We start from the raw sequence: 17,965 nt of genomic DNA, 5'->3' as shown, positions 1-17,965 counted from the left end.
CGAACGAGAGTTGGGACATCCTGTTCGGTTTGCCACTCCTTACGCAGATGGAAGCGGTCCTAGACTTCGGAAAACGAGAACTTCGAGTTCGCGGAAACGGCGTGGAAAGATCTTTCTCTGCGTACAAGGAGGTCGAGGTTCCGTCTGGTCACTTAGACCAAGCCTTATGGACCGCGTTCACGGAGGAAGAAGATATCGATGGCCATCTGCCAGACTTGGAAGCGAATCGAAACACGACTGAGGATCGGGCGGCGGCGATATTGAAGAAAATCGAGATCGGTACGGAGCTAACCCCGGATCAACGAAAACGGGTAGAGGAGTTCGTGAAAACGCACCACGAAGCCTGGGCCCTCTCGTTGAGCGAACTAGAGGAGACGACGGTAGGACATGCCAAATTGATCGTGAACGACAACATCCCTTTACCGCTAGCGTCAACCCAGAGACTCGCACATACAGAGCTCGAAGCGGCTTGTGCCTACGTTGACGCTCTTCTGGACGCGAAGCTCATCAGGTCAGTCGAGCCCTGGGAAGTCAAGTGCGTATCCAACGTGATCATGGTGCCGAAGAAACAAGCGGAAGCCAAAGATGAAAAAACGGTTCGACGGGAGTTAGAACAAGCGATTTCCGAGGGATCGAACGGTGATCATCATCTTCGAGAACCAAACGCAGGCGTAGCGAAAGAAACGGGATCGACTCAAGGGGACGCCACGAAACTGTTTAGGATGGTATTTAACTTCCGTCCTTTGAATCGAGCGACCACCACAGCCACGTATCTTCCCGGAAATATGCACGACCTCATTGCGAAAACAAGTGGAAAGAAATGGATTTCGGTACTCGACCAACTGGGAGCGTTCTACTCCTTCCCTTTAGCGCCAGAATCTCAACTTTACACTTGTTTCTTCATTCCCGGTCGCGGACATTTCTGCCATACTCGAATGGCGCAAGGTTTGAGTGGCTCCCCGGCTACTATGCAAGCGGGAGCGGCTCGGGCCTATTCGGGTTTACTAGGCCGAGTAGCGGAAATCTGGATGGACGACTTATTCTCCAGTTCCGATTCGTTCGAAGAACACTTGAAAACGTTGGTTGAATTAGCTAAACGAGCTATTCAATACCGATTACGCTGGAGCCCCACAAAGACGAAGCTCTTTCAGACGAAGACGAAGATAGGCGGTCAGATAGTCAGTGCGGCAGGAGTCGAAGCTGATCCTGAGAGAGTCAGCGCAATTCGACAAATCGAGATCCCGAGAACAGCTTTGCAGGCGTTGTCCTTCGTTAACAAAGCAGCACACTTTCGACGCAATATCCCGAATTTCTCGGCCATCGCGGGACCGCTAACTGACGTCACCAGGAGAGTCTCCTCAGGGACCAAGGACATACGAGGCGGTCTGAAAAGAGCTTTGGAAGAAACGCAAGTCGAATGGAACGACGAGTTACAGAGGTCATTCGATGCAATCAAAGACGCCCTCTGCAACATGGTCATGAACACGGCGCCTATCTTTGACGGAGAACACCCGTTCCATGTAGCAGTCGACGCTTGCGCAGACGGTTTCGGAGCCCACCTATACCAATTGGTCGGTTCGGAAATCAGGACAATCGAGTTTGCTTCGAAGAGGACTTCCGAGCGTGAAAGCTGCTCCCACTCCTTCTCGCTCGAGCTGAAAGCGGTGAAGTGGGCGCTTGAGCGCTTCAAGAATATCATATGGGGACAAAACACCGTCCTCCATACTGATTGCCAGGCTGTAAAGAACTTATTGAACAACGATAAGCCGTCTTTTCAGCAGTCTGGGTGGAAGGACGCTATTCTTCAAAGCGGAGCGAATTTGACGTTCGTACATCGAGCCGGATCAGAGAACGGCGTGGCCGACTATCTTAGTAGGAACGCGTCGGGGCCGGTGCCAGCGGAAAGTATCGGGATCGAAGTAGGGTACAAAGGTATCCCGAACGATCTTTACTGGCTAGATCGCGAGAAGCCGGAAGAGGAAGAGTTGCGAAATAGGTTCAAAAACGACGGTCTTTACCCAGTCGTTTGTTACCTCACGAAGCTTATCAACAGCGACGCTGACGGAGTCGTGAAGAAAGCAGCCTTATACTGGGTCAGAGACGGCAAACTCTGGACCCGTCATAAGGGGCTGCACCATGAAATCGAGGTGATCCCGGTCAAGGACGGATTACTAGCGGCGCAAAAGGCACACGATGAAACGGGACACTTCGGGGTCGACATTACGGTTCGGAACCTGCAGCGCTCGACGACGTGGTCTACCATCCGAAAAGACGTAGCCCAAATCGTCGAAACATGCGAGGTTTGCATGAAATTCGGTCAACGCATGAGGAACTCCTTGATGCGAGATACGCAGAGGTACGCTCCTTTCGACCTGATGGCGATCGATTACATGTTCCTCCCGAAGACATCGGACGGAATGAAGATCGTACTCCTCGCGGTCGACTCGTACACCAAATTCATCTTCGGATGGGCGTTCAACCGAGATCCGTCGTCGGAGACTTGCCTCATAGCCCTCAAGGAGCTTCAACAACATTACGTATTACCAACCGAGTTGGTATGCGACAATCAATTCATGACAAGCCGGATTCAAAAGGAACTGAGCGGATTAGTCCACATGACACCGGCAGCGCCGTTCGCCCATGTGCCGACTGCGGAGAACGCGAATCATTTGGTGCTAGACCGCCTGCGTCGCATCTGTCGAGTCAGCCTCGACGGGATCCTAGACGATCTAGAGGCCTTCGAGAACTGGCCCAACAAGTTACAGGAGGCGATCAGTACCCTGAACGATCGCAAGTTGGACGCTCTTGGAGGCTATTCGCCGAGGGAACTGCTGTTCGGAAAAATCGACAATCGTCCCGTTCCTTCCGACCTCACCGCGCATATACAGCATACAGACAACATGCGGATGGAGGCGACCGAATCCCGAGATGACAGCATCAACAAACGACAGCGACCCGACAAACGTCCCATACAGCCGTTCTACGTCGGGCAGCTAGTCCAAATTTACGACCCCAGAAAAGACGATACGCATGAATCAGTACGGAAGTTGAAGACGAAGTGGTCAGGCCCTTATAGGGTGATCGAGTTACAGCGAGGGAGTGCTAGAATTAGCACTCCAGACGGGGACCCGGCGGGGCGTGTTGGTCTAGACCGCATGCGACCGTGGCGAGGAGTGCTGCAATTGCAGAGAGATGAAGTTAGTAACATTTAGCATTTGACCGAACTTAGTAGCATCGATACGAAAAGAACACACCGGAAGAAAACGAAAAAAAAAAAAAAAAAAAAAGAAAAGACGAAAGGGTAACGGTGGCCCTACAAGACATAGGGTGGGAGTGACGATTCGCGTCGCCCTAGACGCCTACATCACCTCCTATCTCTCCTCATCTGTACTACTATAGCTCATGTCTAGTCGATCCATCATCGCGTACCGTTCTCAGCGGCCTCCTCCTATAGTCGAGAAGATCAACAACGCACTCGCAATCAGATTGACAAGTAAACAGTATAAAGGAAACATGTAAGAACATACCATCTCCTCCCTCGCCTTCGCGATCGCCTCGTCCGACTCCAACTTCTCCTTCTCCTCCTTCTCCTTCTCCGCCTTCTCCTCCTTCTCCCTCTGCTTCCTCTCGCCCTCCAACACCTTCTCAGCCCCCGCTCGGATGAGCTCTCGGAGCTCACTCATCGTCAACGTCGTTGTCTATGAAACCCCAAAGGACGTTGGGTGAGTTTATTGTCGACTAAAAGAGTCTACGTTCGACTAGAAAGGACTTTACTTGACTCAAATAGACTTACGGGCTCGGCCTGGACCTCCTCCTCCTCCTCCACCACCTCCTCGTCAACATCGACGTCCATGTCGTCCGGCCCCTTCACCTCCTGCCCCAACTCTTTCCCCTTCCCCTTTTCCCCCACGGCCTTGGGCAAAAACTTCCCTCCCGGACCCCTCGCCAGCTGCTTCTTCGCAACCGTTCTCTTCCCCGGCTGCTTCGAACCCTTGTTCGGCCCGGGTCCGGTCTTCTTGGTGCCGGAACTCGAGCTCGAGCCGGCGGGAGGAGGTTTGGGCAGGCCCAACTCGTTCTTGTCTCCCCGGGGCCGGAGAGCTCCTCGACGTTCTTCACGGCGGTCTACAATACAGAAACGGTATCGAATCAGACTAAAAGACTCTTTTCCAGGCGTCGTAGAGCGAGGAAGAGCTGGAAAAAGACTAAACAAAACTCAAAGAGACTCACCATGAGCGTCGAGGTCCTCCTTCCACTTCGCAAGCACCTCTTCCGAGGCGTCGTGTCCCGGGAATTCGGGGCTCTTGGAGATTCGGTCGGAAGATTCAGACATGTTGATTGGAGGGGGTAGTAACGATGAGTTTAGAGTAGTAGGTTTACGGGAGTTGAGCGATGACAATATGTTTGAAAGGAATGAATTTGATAGAAGAACTCGAAGAAGTTACAAACGATCAAAATAGGGCGAGAGATATAGCAAATCTCGCCCTGCCTACCAGCCAAGCAGTCGTACGAGGAATTTTATTGTTGTTTGTTGTTGTTTGTCGACAACAATAGGCCAAAGGAGGGTTTAAGCCAGTCGAAAGGATGGTTGACCACTTGAAACAAGAGCAACAAGGCGTAAGCGAGGCTCAGCGGATGCAGAGGAGGCTTGTGGTTTCTCACGCGTGCTTGACATAGCATCTCTACGGCTCAAGAGTTCCACGCAAGTCAAGATCTTGCAAGGTGTTGTAAACGTACTCGCGTACAGCCAGATAATGAGCCACAGCTTGGCAGAGATTATCGAACGCTTGTACAGGATAGTGATTGACGAGTTCCTGTTTGAATTCCTCTGTGACCAAGACGTCCGGGACGTGGTCCATGTAGCGAGGGACGATAACAAATGGATCGCGATGACGAGGTTGACGCAGCTGGTCCTGCACTGGAGCCGTTGCCTCCATACGTAAAGCGTTGACCCATCCTTGATTATCCCTTGCGTGTTCGCCTGGGGCGTTGTTGTCAAACTGTGTGCCATCAATGTTGTGTCGAGTCTCGGGAAACAAGTCCAAGTCGTATCCGTTGCTAGTCGCGTCAAGCAAGCCTTTCAAAGTCCAATATGAACCAGTTCAGTCACGTTTCGACTTATCAAGACTAATCAAATGATCACTCACCTCGATACCACATCTGGACAGGACTAAGCCCTCTTAACCCAGGATTCGACATACCGTGATGGTTCCATGCGTCAACATAGTGTCCTAGCACGAAGTTCAGGTACGGCATGAACACATAGTGAAGACAGTAAATGTCTACCGCGTTGTTCCGATCCAGATCGTCTTGCGACTCCAACTCCATGAACGCCCTTGTGAACTTCTGGGTGACAGACTCTCCAACTTGTCTCCACTGCCTCTCAATCCGCACGTTGCGGGTCGAAGGGCCTTGCATAAACGAACCACGATTCGATCCTGTTAACAAGTGCGATTGGACGGATCGAAGTCACAATGAGTGAATATACGTCTCGTTGAGTGTAAAAAAGTGTAAACGAGACTCGATGAGCCAGACTGACCTCTTACTTGGTTCATCAGGTCCCGAACCCCGAGATTTTCCCCCCCATAGTCTGCTCTAACTCTTGACGGCCATCCCCACTCATGAGTAGCACGCAGAAAGCTCGCATCAACCGTATCAGAATGATTGTTGTCGGAAGCTTGCATATAGACGATAAGTCGGGATTTGCCGTCTACGCAGCCATGAATGACGAACTTCCAGTTGATGAGTTTATGCTGGCCGTCCATGTGCCATAGAGAATTGATGAAGGGGACATCGTAGTCGCGTCTGTGCAGGACCTGCGCTCGCCTCAGCATGTTCCCTTGTGGGTCATACGTCTGCATGACATCTCTCAACTGTCGTCGGGTAACTTTGACTCCTTGTGCCGTGAGGAGACCCATAACAAGACGTTCTCCGGTATTGTTGGAGTCGACAGTTGTTAGGATATTGCCGACAAGCTTTGTAGAACAAATTCAAGTCAAATCAGCTTATGTCAACGATAACGAAAGTTCTTTAGCCTAAGACATGCTTTTAACAGTCTTTAGATGTCTTTTCAAGTCTATTCAAGTCTTGTCGTGTCTTGAAAAGTCTTGTTCGGTCTCGAACGCTCTTGCACTTACAGCTTCAAGACGATCTTGGGGTACCAAGTGTTTCTCCCGACGCTTCTGCAAGCCCAATTCCTTCCTTCGCCTAGTGATCGTGCTTCTCGAGGTGCCAAGTAGTCGAGCGATGTCTTTGTCGTGGAAGCCAAGGTTGGTATACAGTACGAGTTGTTCTGCGGGGATTGAGACGGTAGGGCGGCCGCCCTCTAGTGACCTTGTCAAGTTGGGAGCGACGATGGCTGGAGCATCAGTCAAGGATCTTTGATAAGCACAGAGACGATCTTGGAATCCAATGACGGCAAGAATGTGCTCGCGGTAAGCTTGATGAGGGATACGGTGCTTGACAACGATTCGTAGAAAGTGTGCGAGGTCGTCTAGAGCGTTAAGCAGGGTTGGTAGGAGCAGGGGATCCCGTTGATTGAGCTCCTGATCGAGGTAAAGCCGTATCGGCACGAATATTTGGGCAACGTGGGCAGAAACTAGAACAATATGACCAGTGGACTCCATTGTAAGCTGATTCGAGTGAATTGCAACTCATGATTGGGATGTGAAAGGACATGGTCGCGTATACGTGACTACATGGTCCCTTTATAGTACAGCCGAGACTGATCGAGTCGATTGTAGGGTGACCTAGACTGGGCTCGTAAAGGCGAGAAGTGAAAGGCGTAGTTAAGTGTTGTAAAGGCGAAATTGAGTCTAGATACGCGCAATCGAGTCTTGATACGCGTAAACGTGGTAGCATACAATTATGCATTTGACGCTTATGGCGCCCCATATATACCATGGTATACGGTGATCGCCTGACAGTTCCCTCACGATATATCCAGACATACGATAACAAGCTACAACATCACTATAGACACGAAATACATCATGACCGCCCGGCTGGACGACGAGCCTATCCTGTCACCACTCGACACACTCGACCTAACCCACGCCTTTCGGATCAGACGTCTCGTCTCGTTACATCAACTCGGACTGGACACAGAATCCGCTTTAGATCGATCTTTCCGCTACATCAACATACCCTCGGTACTACAACCTCTGATAGAGACGGTCCAGGCGCTCGAAGACGACCTGATCGCGTTCATACACGCTCGCGGTGGGGACATGCGTACGGACTATTATCTGCAAGCCAAGACGTTTAGCATGAACGACCTCGTCGGGTCCGAGCTTAGGGGGTGGGAACGCCAGGGGAGTCCCGAAAGTCAGATCGAGGATTTGAGAGGGGTTTTGATGGAGGTTATACGGATGATGAGGAGGCAGAGAGCGTTGGTCGCCTTGTATGATCGACAAGGAGCTTCACTGAGGGTGGCGATGGACGCTCTGCCCTATGGTACCGCCAACGCACGGTGAACAGAGTCAACGAGTCTTGAGCGTGAGTCGTCTTTACACTACCGGCGAGCAATCTGAATGTTTTGTGAGCATCATGGAGCTGACCGTCTTGCGATTAGCTTCGTGTCAAGCTGTCTCGAAAGCCGCCCAAAGGCTTATTGCGGTAACGCTAGCATACCTTCCCACATCTCCCAGAGCGTTCATAGCAGGTATAGTCAAATACTTGCTCTTCGTCGTATATATCCGACTAATACGAGACATTTCTTCGCCCTCACCCAGGCCTGATTATGATTCAGTTCCTTGACCTCCATGAACGACGGCCCGAGATGCTTTCCTTCAGTAGTGTTACCACCAACTAACACCTTTGTCACGATCCCCAATGGACCAGCCGTTCTTCAGGTCAGGCTTACTCTTGCATATGGCGACCACGTCATCGCTTTCGTTGTACATACCAAATTCATTCATATAGTGCAAGTACTATAGTACAAGGATCGTGAAACCGTATCTCGCCGTATCGCATGCGATCGATGATGGTCACACGCCTCACGCGATGCGTTGATCCGCCGAGTCAACCGACCTCGACCTCGACCGTCGTCGAACGACATCAAGGCAGTCTCTATGATAATCTAGTAATTCAAACACAACCTACAGTCTGGGTGCATCCGACTTGTGCTCAATCCCGCTCAAGATCTGCTCTTATCCGCCATGTCTTCGATAAAGCTGCAACAGCTCAACCACCCCAACGGCAACGAACTGGCAGACCCGGAAGTTCACCCCCGACAACCTCAAGATGACGACGACGAGATCCCGACGGAAACCCAAACCCAGGAACTACTCCCTGTTGATCGAGGCTACCACGCATGGTCGTTCTTGGCCGCAGCTACGGTCATCGAAGCGCTCGTATGGGGGTTCCCATTCTCGGTCGGGGTCTTGCATGAATACTGGACGGGCGTCAAGTTCAAGGATCGAGGGCAGGAAGGTATTCTGACGACTGCAGCTACTTTGTGAGTAGATCTCAGGGATTTCAGGAGATGGGAGGAACTAGAACTGAGATCCGTTAAGCACACAGACAATCGGGTCTGATGTACATGGCTGCCATCGCACAAGGACCGTAAGTCTACGTGTCCGCTCGCAACCAGTCACTTTCCTACGACTGAAGACGGCTCGCCTTTGCTACTCTCAGTATACTGCAATCATTCCCGCAGCATCGACTACGATTACAAGCGTTCGGCCTCGTATGTGGAGTAGGAAGCCTCGTGGGGAGTGCGTTCGTAACCGAGGCGAGTCCGACATCGAAGAGAAGCTCCGTCTGGATCGATGCTGATCCGAGATGTACACTCTTGTTCGTCCAGCCTTGGCACCTACTGTTGACGATGGGAGCTCTTTACCCCATCAGCGGGTGTAAGTCCAGGCCAGGACACCTTCAACGATGGGCGATAAGCTGATCAACAGCCTTACCGCTCGCCCCAGTTTTTTACTTGCCAGCAGCTACTCTGATCTTTGAGTGGTTCGTCGAAAAGCGAGGCATGGCATCGGGGATCATGTATTCCGGTAAGTTAGGTCATCTTCCGTTTCCGTGAAGCCAGTGCGATTTGCCGGAGTCTGACCGCACGATTCCTTCTTGGGTGTCTCGTTTCATACAGGTACCGGTGTGGGGGGTTTCGTCTTTCCTTTCGTGATGAGCGGATTGATCGACCGGTTTGGCTACAAGGCTGGGATGTGCGGTGTCGTGAGTGAAGAGGAATCGGGAAAGGGCCGATTGCCAGACAGGCTCAATGTAGTCGACGCTGATGCATCAAGCGTCTTTGTAGGCCGGAGGGTACGCCGTTATGGGTGGGATAGCCCTTGCCTTTATCAAGCCTCGAGTGCCCATCGCAGCGTCGGGGAGTGAAAACATACGACACACCTCTAGACGAGCTCGTAGTGCGACGGGCCTGCTCACTCGCTGGAAGGATACGCTTCTTGGGCGAGGATCAGTCAGTCTGGTGTTCCTGCAGAGGACGACGTTTTACGCGTTCGTCGGGAATATCCTCTTGAGCTCGTTGTCCAACTTTTTGCCTGCGGTGTACATTCCGAGTGAGTTGGATGTCTGACAACCTTGTGTTTGGCTCGACGCTCAAACAAATCATGGATGATAGGCTACGCAAGCGATCTCGGGATTTCGAAACCGAACGGTACGATCCTGTTGGCGATCATGAACGGTGAGCTGGCCAACAATTGCGAATGTAATTGGAGCTCTCGCCCTCTGACAAGCAACCGCACATCCTATCCCACAGCGGCTTCCGTGCCAGGTCTCTTGATGTTGGGCTACCTGTCCGACAAGATCCCGCTGCGTATCGTCATCTCGCTCTCGTGTTTCGGGTCGGCCCTGTCGTGCATCCTCTTGTGGGGATTTGCGACCAACGCCGGGGTGCTCGTGGCCTTTGTCGTCCTCTTTGGCCTCTTGGGGCTCAGCTTTTCCGCCCTATGGACCAAGTTGATTACCGTCATCGCTCGTGAGTCTCGATTCGGGGATGTACAGTTTGCGATATCCAGCAGAGGCTGATTTTTGGCGGGTACCGCGGGGTTGACAAGGCGACGATCCGACGTTACCACCTCTGTTGTTCTCGATCTTTGCGTTTGCTCGTGGGATCGGTAACGTGACCTCGGGTGAGTACAATACAGGCGGATGTTGCTCTTGAGCACAGTAAGAAGGCTGACTCGAATTGGAACTGGCCCCACGTCACGAAAGGTCCTATCTCGTCGGCTCTCCTCAACTACAGCTCGATGAACGGTTCAGTGGGTGGTTATGGACAACACAATTACGTACGTTCCGAAAGACTCGAGGGATACATCCCATCCCGGGATCACGATTCATCGCTGATCGCTGATAGCCTTTTCCGCGATTCGCAGGGACCTTTGCTAGTCTATACAGGCGCGATGATGGTATTGGGTGGATTCTGTGGGATCACGTATCGCTCTTGAACACGGTCCTTCCTCCATGCGGTCGCTGCAAGTTAGCTGTACTTCTACCTCGTCAGTCTGGTCGCGGAATTGTCTGGATGATGAAGTGGAATACCGCAGAGCGGCAGATGATGATGCCTCGTACATGTCGTCGTACCGATTGTATCGCCTACAGTGGCTTGAGAGTGAATCGGTGCTTGTCTGGCTGGTCCGATCCGGATGCTTTATCCTCTAGGTCGTTCCCTAGAGCTAGCAAGTCTTTGATTAGTGACGGCACCGTTGTGGCACAGACTAAAATAAAACATTGCCGATAGCCTCTTGTGAAGCCCCAATCTCGATTATAGGACCTCCCTCTGAGAGAAACTTGCTCCTGTACCCCAAATATGGCGCGCCTTTTGAATTTATACTATTTGAAACACATCGTGAAGCGTATCGGAGAGAAGCATGAGCGAGTCGACATGTTAGAGTACCTCTTGAGTATTTGACACCTGAGAAGAAGAGGGGTCACAGGATGGGTGAACCTGAATGGTGCGACCTCAGATCCCTTGTGCTTGAGTACGATTTCTGGATCGGAGGCAAACTTCAAAGGAGAGCGGTTTCACATGCTGCGGTTTGACATCGCTACAAAATCCAGAGCAAGCCCTCTTACGAGGGACCTTCTTCGGGTAGGGACAGGCCCAGCAAGAACAGACGTAAAAACAGCTAATCGACTAACAAGCTGATCCCGTTGTTCAGGTGAAATCGAGCTGATCCCGGTAGCCTACAAGCGTCTTTGCGCCAGAGGCGAGGTCAAGCAACATTTGAGAAACAGCATCGGGGTGTCACGAGCCCTTACCGTCATCATCATGCCCGGCCGGAAAAACCAATCCTAACAAGTCATGTACATCTATAAGGATATACGAACATGTGGGTGGACGACATTCGGTGGTCAGGCCTAGCAATTCACCAAGAACTTGTCGCCCGGAACATGTCCTCGATCGGGCGGCGCACAGCAACGTCGATGTTATAACGAGTTGTAATATGTGCGGTACATTGCGAGGGGGGCAAGGCCCTTTGGGGCCAGGGTGCTCGAGATCATTATCATTATTATTGTTACTATGACTGAACTACAGGTTCGAAGATTCCGGACCGACGTCGCATTGAAAAGCAAACGAGACCACATGCCCGCGATCGGCTTGCCAAGAGACTTTGCCTACGATCTGTTCTGTACGCCGAGCGATCTCTTCCAACTTGATCACCATGAGAAGTTGATATAGACCTTGGTCTCCTCCCACCGGGCGTAAAACTCGGGGACCTGGTCGATCGAGATCTCGCTCCCTGATAACAGGGCCGAGGGATGAGCGACCCCGCTGGGGCGATCAAGTTGACCAGGGAAGGCCCGGCGGCTCGGGCGTCGAGCAAGCCGCCTGGCATGACGAGTCGGTTAGTGAAATACGTCTGTGCGTCGAATTCAAAGTCTCTGGAGACCTCGGCGATCCGGGGGTTCGAAAGTCCTTGGGGCGGCATGATGTAGACGCCGCCGATCCCGATACCTCCGTCCAACTGGGAGACGGCGATCATCTGACGCATGACGATATTGCTATCCACGGTAAGATTGGCGGTGAGCGCTTCGAGCTTCTAGCCCGACGCAATCGACCAGCGCGTGTGATCCCTCTGGGGTTCGGCGGCGAGGAGCGTCTCGACGACGTCTTGGGGTGACAAAGTTGACGGGGGACCGCGCCGATAGAGGCCGCTCGGTCGGGTCGCTCCTGAACGTGATCGACGACGTAGATCCGACCGGCACCTCGCAACCTGGCGGAATAACCAATAGACCCACGGGTCCAGCTCCCCAGATGGCGATGTTGTCCCCAGGTTGGAACCCGGACCGATCGATGCTCTGCCAAGCGGTCGGCCATACGTCCGAGGCCAAGAGGTAGTCGCGTTCCAACTCGGGCGTCAAGGTCTCGTTGGTCAGTGAGATACGGATCAGGTTGGTATCGGCAACTTGCCGGCGAGCGTATTCGCCTGTGTTGTGCGAGAGAGACGGAGGACACGCTTACAGTCAAGTCAGTACAGTCGAGCAGAAAGGACGGAGATATTCTGGACGCTACGCCCCACTCACCTTGAATTTGAAGGCCAAAGAGAAAATCTTCGGCTCCGGGACATGCAGCAAAGTATCCGTTGGAAAGCCGAGGACGGGATGATTCACATGATCCCCCGACTCGAACGTTCGTCACGCTTAAGGGCAGACCCGATCTCGCTGACCATCCCGACCGCTTCGTGCCCCACGGGGCCTTCCGCTGGGAAGGGAACCTTGATAGTTGTGCATGCAGGTCGGAACCGCAGATGGCGGCCCGGGTGTTCCGGACGATGGCGTCCTTGGGCGAGGTGATGTTGGGTCGGGTGACGTTCAGTACTTGAACATCGTAAGGTGTACCGGTCCAGTGCACTTGGGACATGTAGTGTGCCCGGGCTAGAGCGACCATGGCGAACAGCGTCGCAAAGTGAGAGAGTAGCAGCATGATGTGTCGGATACCTGTGATCGCGCCTCCGGGTCAGGCGAGGTGTACATGTGTGCAAGACATGGTCGGATCCCTGGCGGTGTCCTTTGGAGAGACTCGGGAGTGACTGGCGTTATATAAGGCCAAGATCTCGAGCGATCGAGCTGTCTTTGTGGATGTTGGGGCTAGGTCGTGCCAAGCTTTTGATTGCGAATGCGACAGAAGTCATACGAGTTTAGCAAAAGTAGCGAATCGTCAAGTAGCAAGTAGCAAGTAGCTTAGGTTGAGGCTCGATAGTAGAGGCTCACACTACTACTGTCGGGGGGAATCGTATCGTCCAGAAGTATGTATGTGTCGGTGTCTTTCGGTCACCAGGCTGATGATGTCGACGGCGATGATAATCGATGGCAGCCGCAATGAAATGAATGAATTGGTGGCGGTGGGTTAGGCTTTGGTCCTGCAGTGGAGGGTCGAGGTCGAAATCGATTGGAGGTCGGGAAAGAGTCACGATATGACGATAAGACGCCCTAGACAGAGAGACGGAGAGAGAGAGAGAGAGAGGGGTTGTTCTCAGGTCTGTGGAAAAGGAGGGATGTGATGATCAGAAAGAAGAGGGTTAGGGGTTAGTTACAGTCGTACAGTCGATCGCCTTGGACCCCAACTCGATCAGACTCGAGAATGCCTGGCTCAGACCCAGGCCCGTCTCGCTCAAAGCAAGCGGGACCTCGCCAAACTTGGACAACAGCAGCAGCAGCATCAACAGAACGCCATCACAGAGTGCACAGGACAATCATATTGACCTGAGCTTGTGAGATCTTAGGTCTTTCTACATAGAGCCGAAAGGGTCGTCCTGAGACATCTACAATACGACCGATCCTCTCACTTGGATGAAGATTGGGTGAAGACGAGAGATTTGATCACAAATCTGATCTGATCATGTCTACCCCTATTCATTCATATCTGCTCATGTTAATGAGCACCATCAACACCAAACAACACCAGCACCAACAATACCACCGAAGACATGTTAGGAAGCGTTGAAGAGACCCCCGTTGTCAAGGACCAAAGCGTGATTTGAGGGCAAAGCTGCCTCAAGTGCTGCATCGATGGAGGTGAGTCAGCTTTTTTTGGCTTTCTTTCAAGCCCGATCCCGTCTTAAACGACTGATTAAACGACCGACCGACTGATTGAACGACTGATTGAACGACTTAGGCAAGCCATGTACCGGACCTCCCAATTGTGGTACCTGTGCCACTCGGGGGCTTCTTTGCGTGTCGGTGTAATCTACAAGAGGCAGCAGCAGCGCTTGTGCCCATAGCCCTGACATGCAGGTTCCCAATCAAGGGTAGCAACGCCAAGGTTGCTTGTCAATTCCCCCATCTCCTTGGGGAGAAAAAAGCTCAGGTCGGGAAGAGTGACAAGCGCAAGCCGGACTCGGAGCCGAAAGGGAAGGAGGCAAAGAGGGCAAAGAAAGCTCGGAGCAGCACCTAGTGAGTCTCGGAACATCGAACTGCGTCGCAGGTGCTTGTTGGAATGCTGATCAGGAAGCAATTTTTTCACACAGGTTCCGGCATGTGATCACAATGCTAGACTGTACTCCTATAAGATTCAGCGAACCGTTGTGATAGTTGTCTAGGTGCAACCAGGATGAGGGGGTCAATTGGAGGCGGCTTTATCGGAGGCTACGTTGGAACCATTGTAGTATGAAACACGTGATCGACTTCTAGAGTCATTGCACTGGTGCAGACTCGAAGGGAGTGACGGTCATCGGTAAGTCGCGGAGAGGGTTGCTACTTAGGGGTTGAGCTGGATCGAAGTCGATGAATTCGGGTTCTGATTCGAATAGTGGCAGTTCATCGAGGAGGTAGGGACACGAAATCACTGACTTGATGTCTGATGACACGAAGCTCGAAGGTCGAGGTGTGGAGCGAAAAGCGGAGCCGAGGCGGATGCGAATTATCGCCTAACGTAAGCTAGTAGATTGTTAGTAGTCCAGGGTGGTTACGCGTAGACAAGCTGTCTGCGATGTCGGCGCGCCTAAGACACTGCTAAGTAAGAATAAGACCGATGCAGGATTGGGATTCCAGTACAATGAGTGGAGCTGTTCTCAATCGTCATGCTTCGGTGACAAAGTTGTGTCATGAAGAGGGGACCAAATGGCTGACTGGCAGACATACGCAACTGGTGTCATGACCCATCTGATTCAGGGCCTTCATCGATAATCGAACTAGTACATCCCAATGCTGGTAAGCTCTCTAGACCCACAAACGAACAACGCACGAGATTGCTCGCCCCAGACTGTCTCCTTGGCCCTGTTTCCCTACCTCCTCCTCCACATCCTCTTCCTCTTCCTCTTCCTCTTCGTCGTCATCGTCATCATCATCTTTCTGGTCGCCCTTCCAATGAACATGAAATGGGCTAGTTCAAGTACTGTGTCTTGTCGTGCTTCTCCTCGGGCTTAAGGGAGGAGCTGGCAGGCGGGACTTTTGCAAACAAAGAGAGAGACAGAAAGCAGCGATTGGTAGAGATGAGGATGTTCAGTGTTAGAGGCTCAAAGATTCTTCGGGGTTATCCTGGCCCGCATCACCAGCATGATCAAGCCCCTCAAAGCGACTGTCGATCAGATTTAGCAGAGGTGGGATAATCAGTGCCAGGTATGTTCTGTTTCAAGAGCCTGCAACTCGACCAGGCACTTACGACCGTTTACAGGCTGTCATCAGTCAGCGAGAGCCGAGACCCACGACTGCGCGCTGTTAAATGTTTGTGACAACAACAAGGACTTGGCCGATTTCTGAAAGTCTGGGGTAGCGGTCGGGTTTCTTTGGGCATGCGAACTCGATGGATGGTGGCATGAGCGACGTCGACATTCGAGGTAGGACACACATGTACACACACGCCGATCGCCGTAGTAGAAAAAAGCATAGGGAGGACGAGCGAATGCGAAACGAGCATCTGAATCCGCTTCGGCATAGGCGCTGCATGACCCTTGATTTGACCGTCACATTGGTCCCTGTTCAAACGACGATCCTATATTCATGTCGACAGCGGCGGTATTCACAACCCAGTCCAGGTACAAGTCTTGTTCAACCTGACCCTGTTCTTGGCCACCACATCCCCCTCGCGAGCCGATCGACAGGCCATAAAGTCGAATTCGCCCATCTCCGTGACCCAACGGGCGGTCTTGTCGTTCCAGTAGCTAAAGGCCAACTTGTCCAGTCGTATGAAGACGGTCTTCTTTTCGCCGGCTCGAAGGAACACCTTTTGGAAACCCTTGAGCTCTTTCAGCGGACGTCGTAGCGAAGGCGCGATCTGGCTGACGTAGATCTGGACGACGTCGGCGCCGTCGATCTGACTGGTGTTCTCGATCGACAAGGTGATGGTCGCTTCGAGCTCCTCGGCCGTCTCGCCCTCTTCCACGGCCACCACAAATTCGCTCCAGTCTATTGGAATCCGCGGACCATGACAGTATGAGCTCCTTCACCCTCGATCCGAGCAGCCCGAAGCGACACTGAAACTCACGAAACGTCGAATACGAAAGACCTTCTCCCAAAGCAAACATCGGGTCCCTCTTGGTCGCTTCGTAACCGCGATAGCCGACAAAGAGACCTTCCCCATAGTGCACCTTGCCATTTTCGGAACCCCAGTTGAGATGTGCGGTGCAATGTTCGATCTCGTGGGGAAAAGAGAGGGGCATCCTCCCACTCGGGTTGACCTTGCCGAACAAGACGTCTGCCATCGCGTTGCCTAGCAGAGTCGTGCGGAGTAAAAGTCAGTCGATGGTTATGCGTCGGGAAAGGGGATCGAGCGCTGACCTGTTTCGTTGCCACCCAACCAGCATTGCAAGATCGATGACGCCTTGTCCACCCAGGGGAAAGCGAAAGCAGAGCCCTGTAGTCAGTCAGGTTTGCGTCGTCAGCGATCTTCTCGAGGAGTCAATCGCGTGACACGTACCGAGATGTTGCAAATGATGGTGTTGCTGTTCGCCTCGAGCAAGCTCTCGACCAGCTCATCGGTCGCGCCAGGAAGCGCGAATTGGGTTCGATCGGCACCCTCGGTCTCCCAATCCAGATTCCCGCCGGTGACGCAGATGACCGCGTCGCACTCTTTCGCCAGCGTAGCACATTTCTCGATGGCCTCAGTCGAGCTGGCCATTTTGAAGCTGCCTCCGACCCGTAGCGCTGCCAACATCAGGCTCGGCTGACCGGTGTTGGTAGTCTCCGCCGAGACTCGACCGCCCTCCGAGGAGTTTGTAAACTCGACGCGTACGAGGTACCGCTTGCCCGGCTCGACGTGGTAAACCTGGAAATTGGCATCGTGTTGTGTGAGCTGGATGTCGGAGAAAGGTAACGAAAGAAGCCTCGCGTGACCTACACCTGTTTCCTCCCTCGTACCCAGCCCGTAAAAGGTATCTCCTATGGTCTGAGGCTTGTCATACCCGTTCTCGACGACCAGGACATCGTCTACAAACAGTCTGGATTTCCCAACGGAACAGAGTCCGAATTCGAACATGCCAGAATGGGGGAATGTCATGTGACCGGACCCGACGAGGTGGAACTCGTCGTTGAGGCCTGTGCGTAGGACGGCCCGGTCGTCAGATCTCACATCGACAAATATGTACTCGACTCGCCACTCACCGGCCGGCTTGTGATCATTGATCCTGAATTTGGTACTGGCCGCAACGTACGTGGCGACGGGTGTCTCGGAGGCGCTCGGAGCGGTATTGTAAAAGGCGACATCCCAACCTTCGGTACCGTCTTGCGCGGATATGAAGCCGTCTAGCAAGGGAAGGTACCGATGGCCTGAATCGTCAAGCCGAACGAGCTCAGCGCCTTCGATGGGGTGATCGGGGGAGATAGCACAGAGGACTGACTGTAACAACCAGCCGAATATACGACTTCCACTCCTGAGCCTTCAAGCGCGGCTACGATACCATCCCATGCAGTAACCACGTACGAGCTGGTCAAGTACGCGCTGCCACCGCCAGAGACCGTCCGAGTGCGAGCGTTAGGGGTTAGGGGTTAGGGGTTAGGGGTTAGGGGTTAGGGGTTAGGGGTTAGGGGTTAGGGGTTAGGGGTTAGGGGTTAGGGGTTA

At 52.8% G+C, this 17,965-nt stretch overlaps 5 protein-coding genes across 5 annotated transcripts; 1 reads left to right on the top strand and 4 right to left on the bottom strand.

Annotated features, from left to right (window-relative positions):
- Window positions 1–3,418: 3,418 nt before the first annotated feature.
- HD553DRAFT_346671 (uncharacterized protein) lies at window positions 3,419–4,330 on the bottom strand (the record flags this gene model as incomplete). The annotated part of the gene is made up of 4 exons (XM_046183226.1): window positions 3,419–3,448; window positions 3,528–3,698; window positions 3,794–4,122; window positions 4,228–4,330. 4 exons carry the CDS (start codon window positions 4,328–4,330, stop codon window positions 3,419–3,421), a joined length of 633 nt encoding a protein of 210 aa, XP_046032393.1.
- A 1,372-nt stretch (window positions 4,331–5,702) lies between these two features.
- HD553DRAFT_254064 (uncharacterized protein) lies at window positions 5,703–5,927 on the bottom strand (the record flags this gene model as incomplete). Its single annotated transcript, XM_046177340.1, has 1 exon — window positions 5,703–5,927. A coding segment is annotated over one exon (225 nt), but the record flags the coding sequence as incomplete, so codon positions are not given.
- A 2,150-nt stretch (window positions 5,928–8,077) lies between these two features.
- Window positions 8,078–10,809, top strand: HD553DRAFT_320841 (putative monocarboxylic acid transporter). Its single transcript, XM_046181182.1, has 12 exons — window positions 8,078–8,455; window positions 8,521–8,562; window positions 8,635–8,731; window positions 8,804–8,852; window positions 8,922–9,002; window positions 9,095–9,180; window positions 9,263–9,527; window positions 9,590–9,652; window positions 9,728–9,946; window positions 10,026–10,100; window positions 10,183–10,256; window positions 10,344–10,809. The coding sequence occupies exons 1-12, from the start codon at window positions 8,157–8,159 to the stop codon at window positions 10,413–10,415; spliced, it is 1,422 nt and encodes a 473-aa protein (XP_046032391.1). The 5' UTR covers window positions 8,078–8,156; the 3' UTR covers window positions 10,416–10,809.
- Window positions 10,810–11,500: 691 nt separating this feature from the next.
- Window positions 11,501–12,895, bottom strand: HD553DRAFT_327303 (uncharacterized protein; the record flags this gene model as incomplete). The annotated part of the gene is given in 4 exon segments (XM_046181800.1): window positions 11,501–11,711; window positions 11,740–12,011; window positions 12,031–12,398; window positions 12,496–12,895. The coding sequence occupies 4 exon segments, from the start codon at window positions 12,893–12,895 to the stop codon at window positions 11,501–11,503; spliced, it is 1,251 nt and encodes a 416-aa protein (XP_046032390.1).
- A 3,033-nt stretch (window positions 12,896–15,928) lies between these two features.
- HD553DRAFT_278603 (glycosyl hydrolase family 3 C-terminal domain-containing protein) lies at window positions 15,929–17,883 on the bottom strand (the record flags this gene model as incomplete). Its single annotated transcript, XM_046178059.1, has 7 exons — window positions 15,929–16,282; window positions 16,356–16,618; window positions 16,687–16,762; window positions 16,826–17,173; window positions 17,246–17,442; window positions 17,509–17,673; window positions 17,745–17,883. Coding segments are annotated over 7 exons (1,542 nt in total), but the record flags the coding sequence as incomplete, so codon positions are not given.
- Window positions 17,884–17,965: the final 82 nt, after the last annotated feature.

This window comes from Filobasidium floriforme (genome assembly GCF_021052385.1).
Source record: "Filobasidium floriforme strain CBS 6241 chromosome Unknown HD553scaffold_34, whole genome shotgun sequence".
Classification (NCBI taxonomy): domain Eukaryota; kingdom Fungi; phylum Basidiomycota; class Tremellomycetes; order Filobasidiales; family Filobasidiaceae; genus Filobasidium; species Filobasidium floriforme.
The sequence above is the reverse complement of the archived record's forward strand: the minus strand, read 5'-3'. Positions and strand labels throughout refer to the sequence as shown.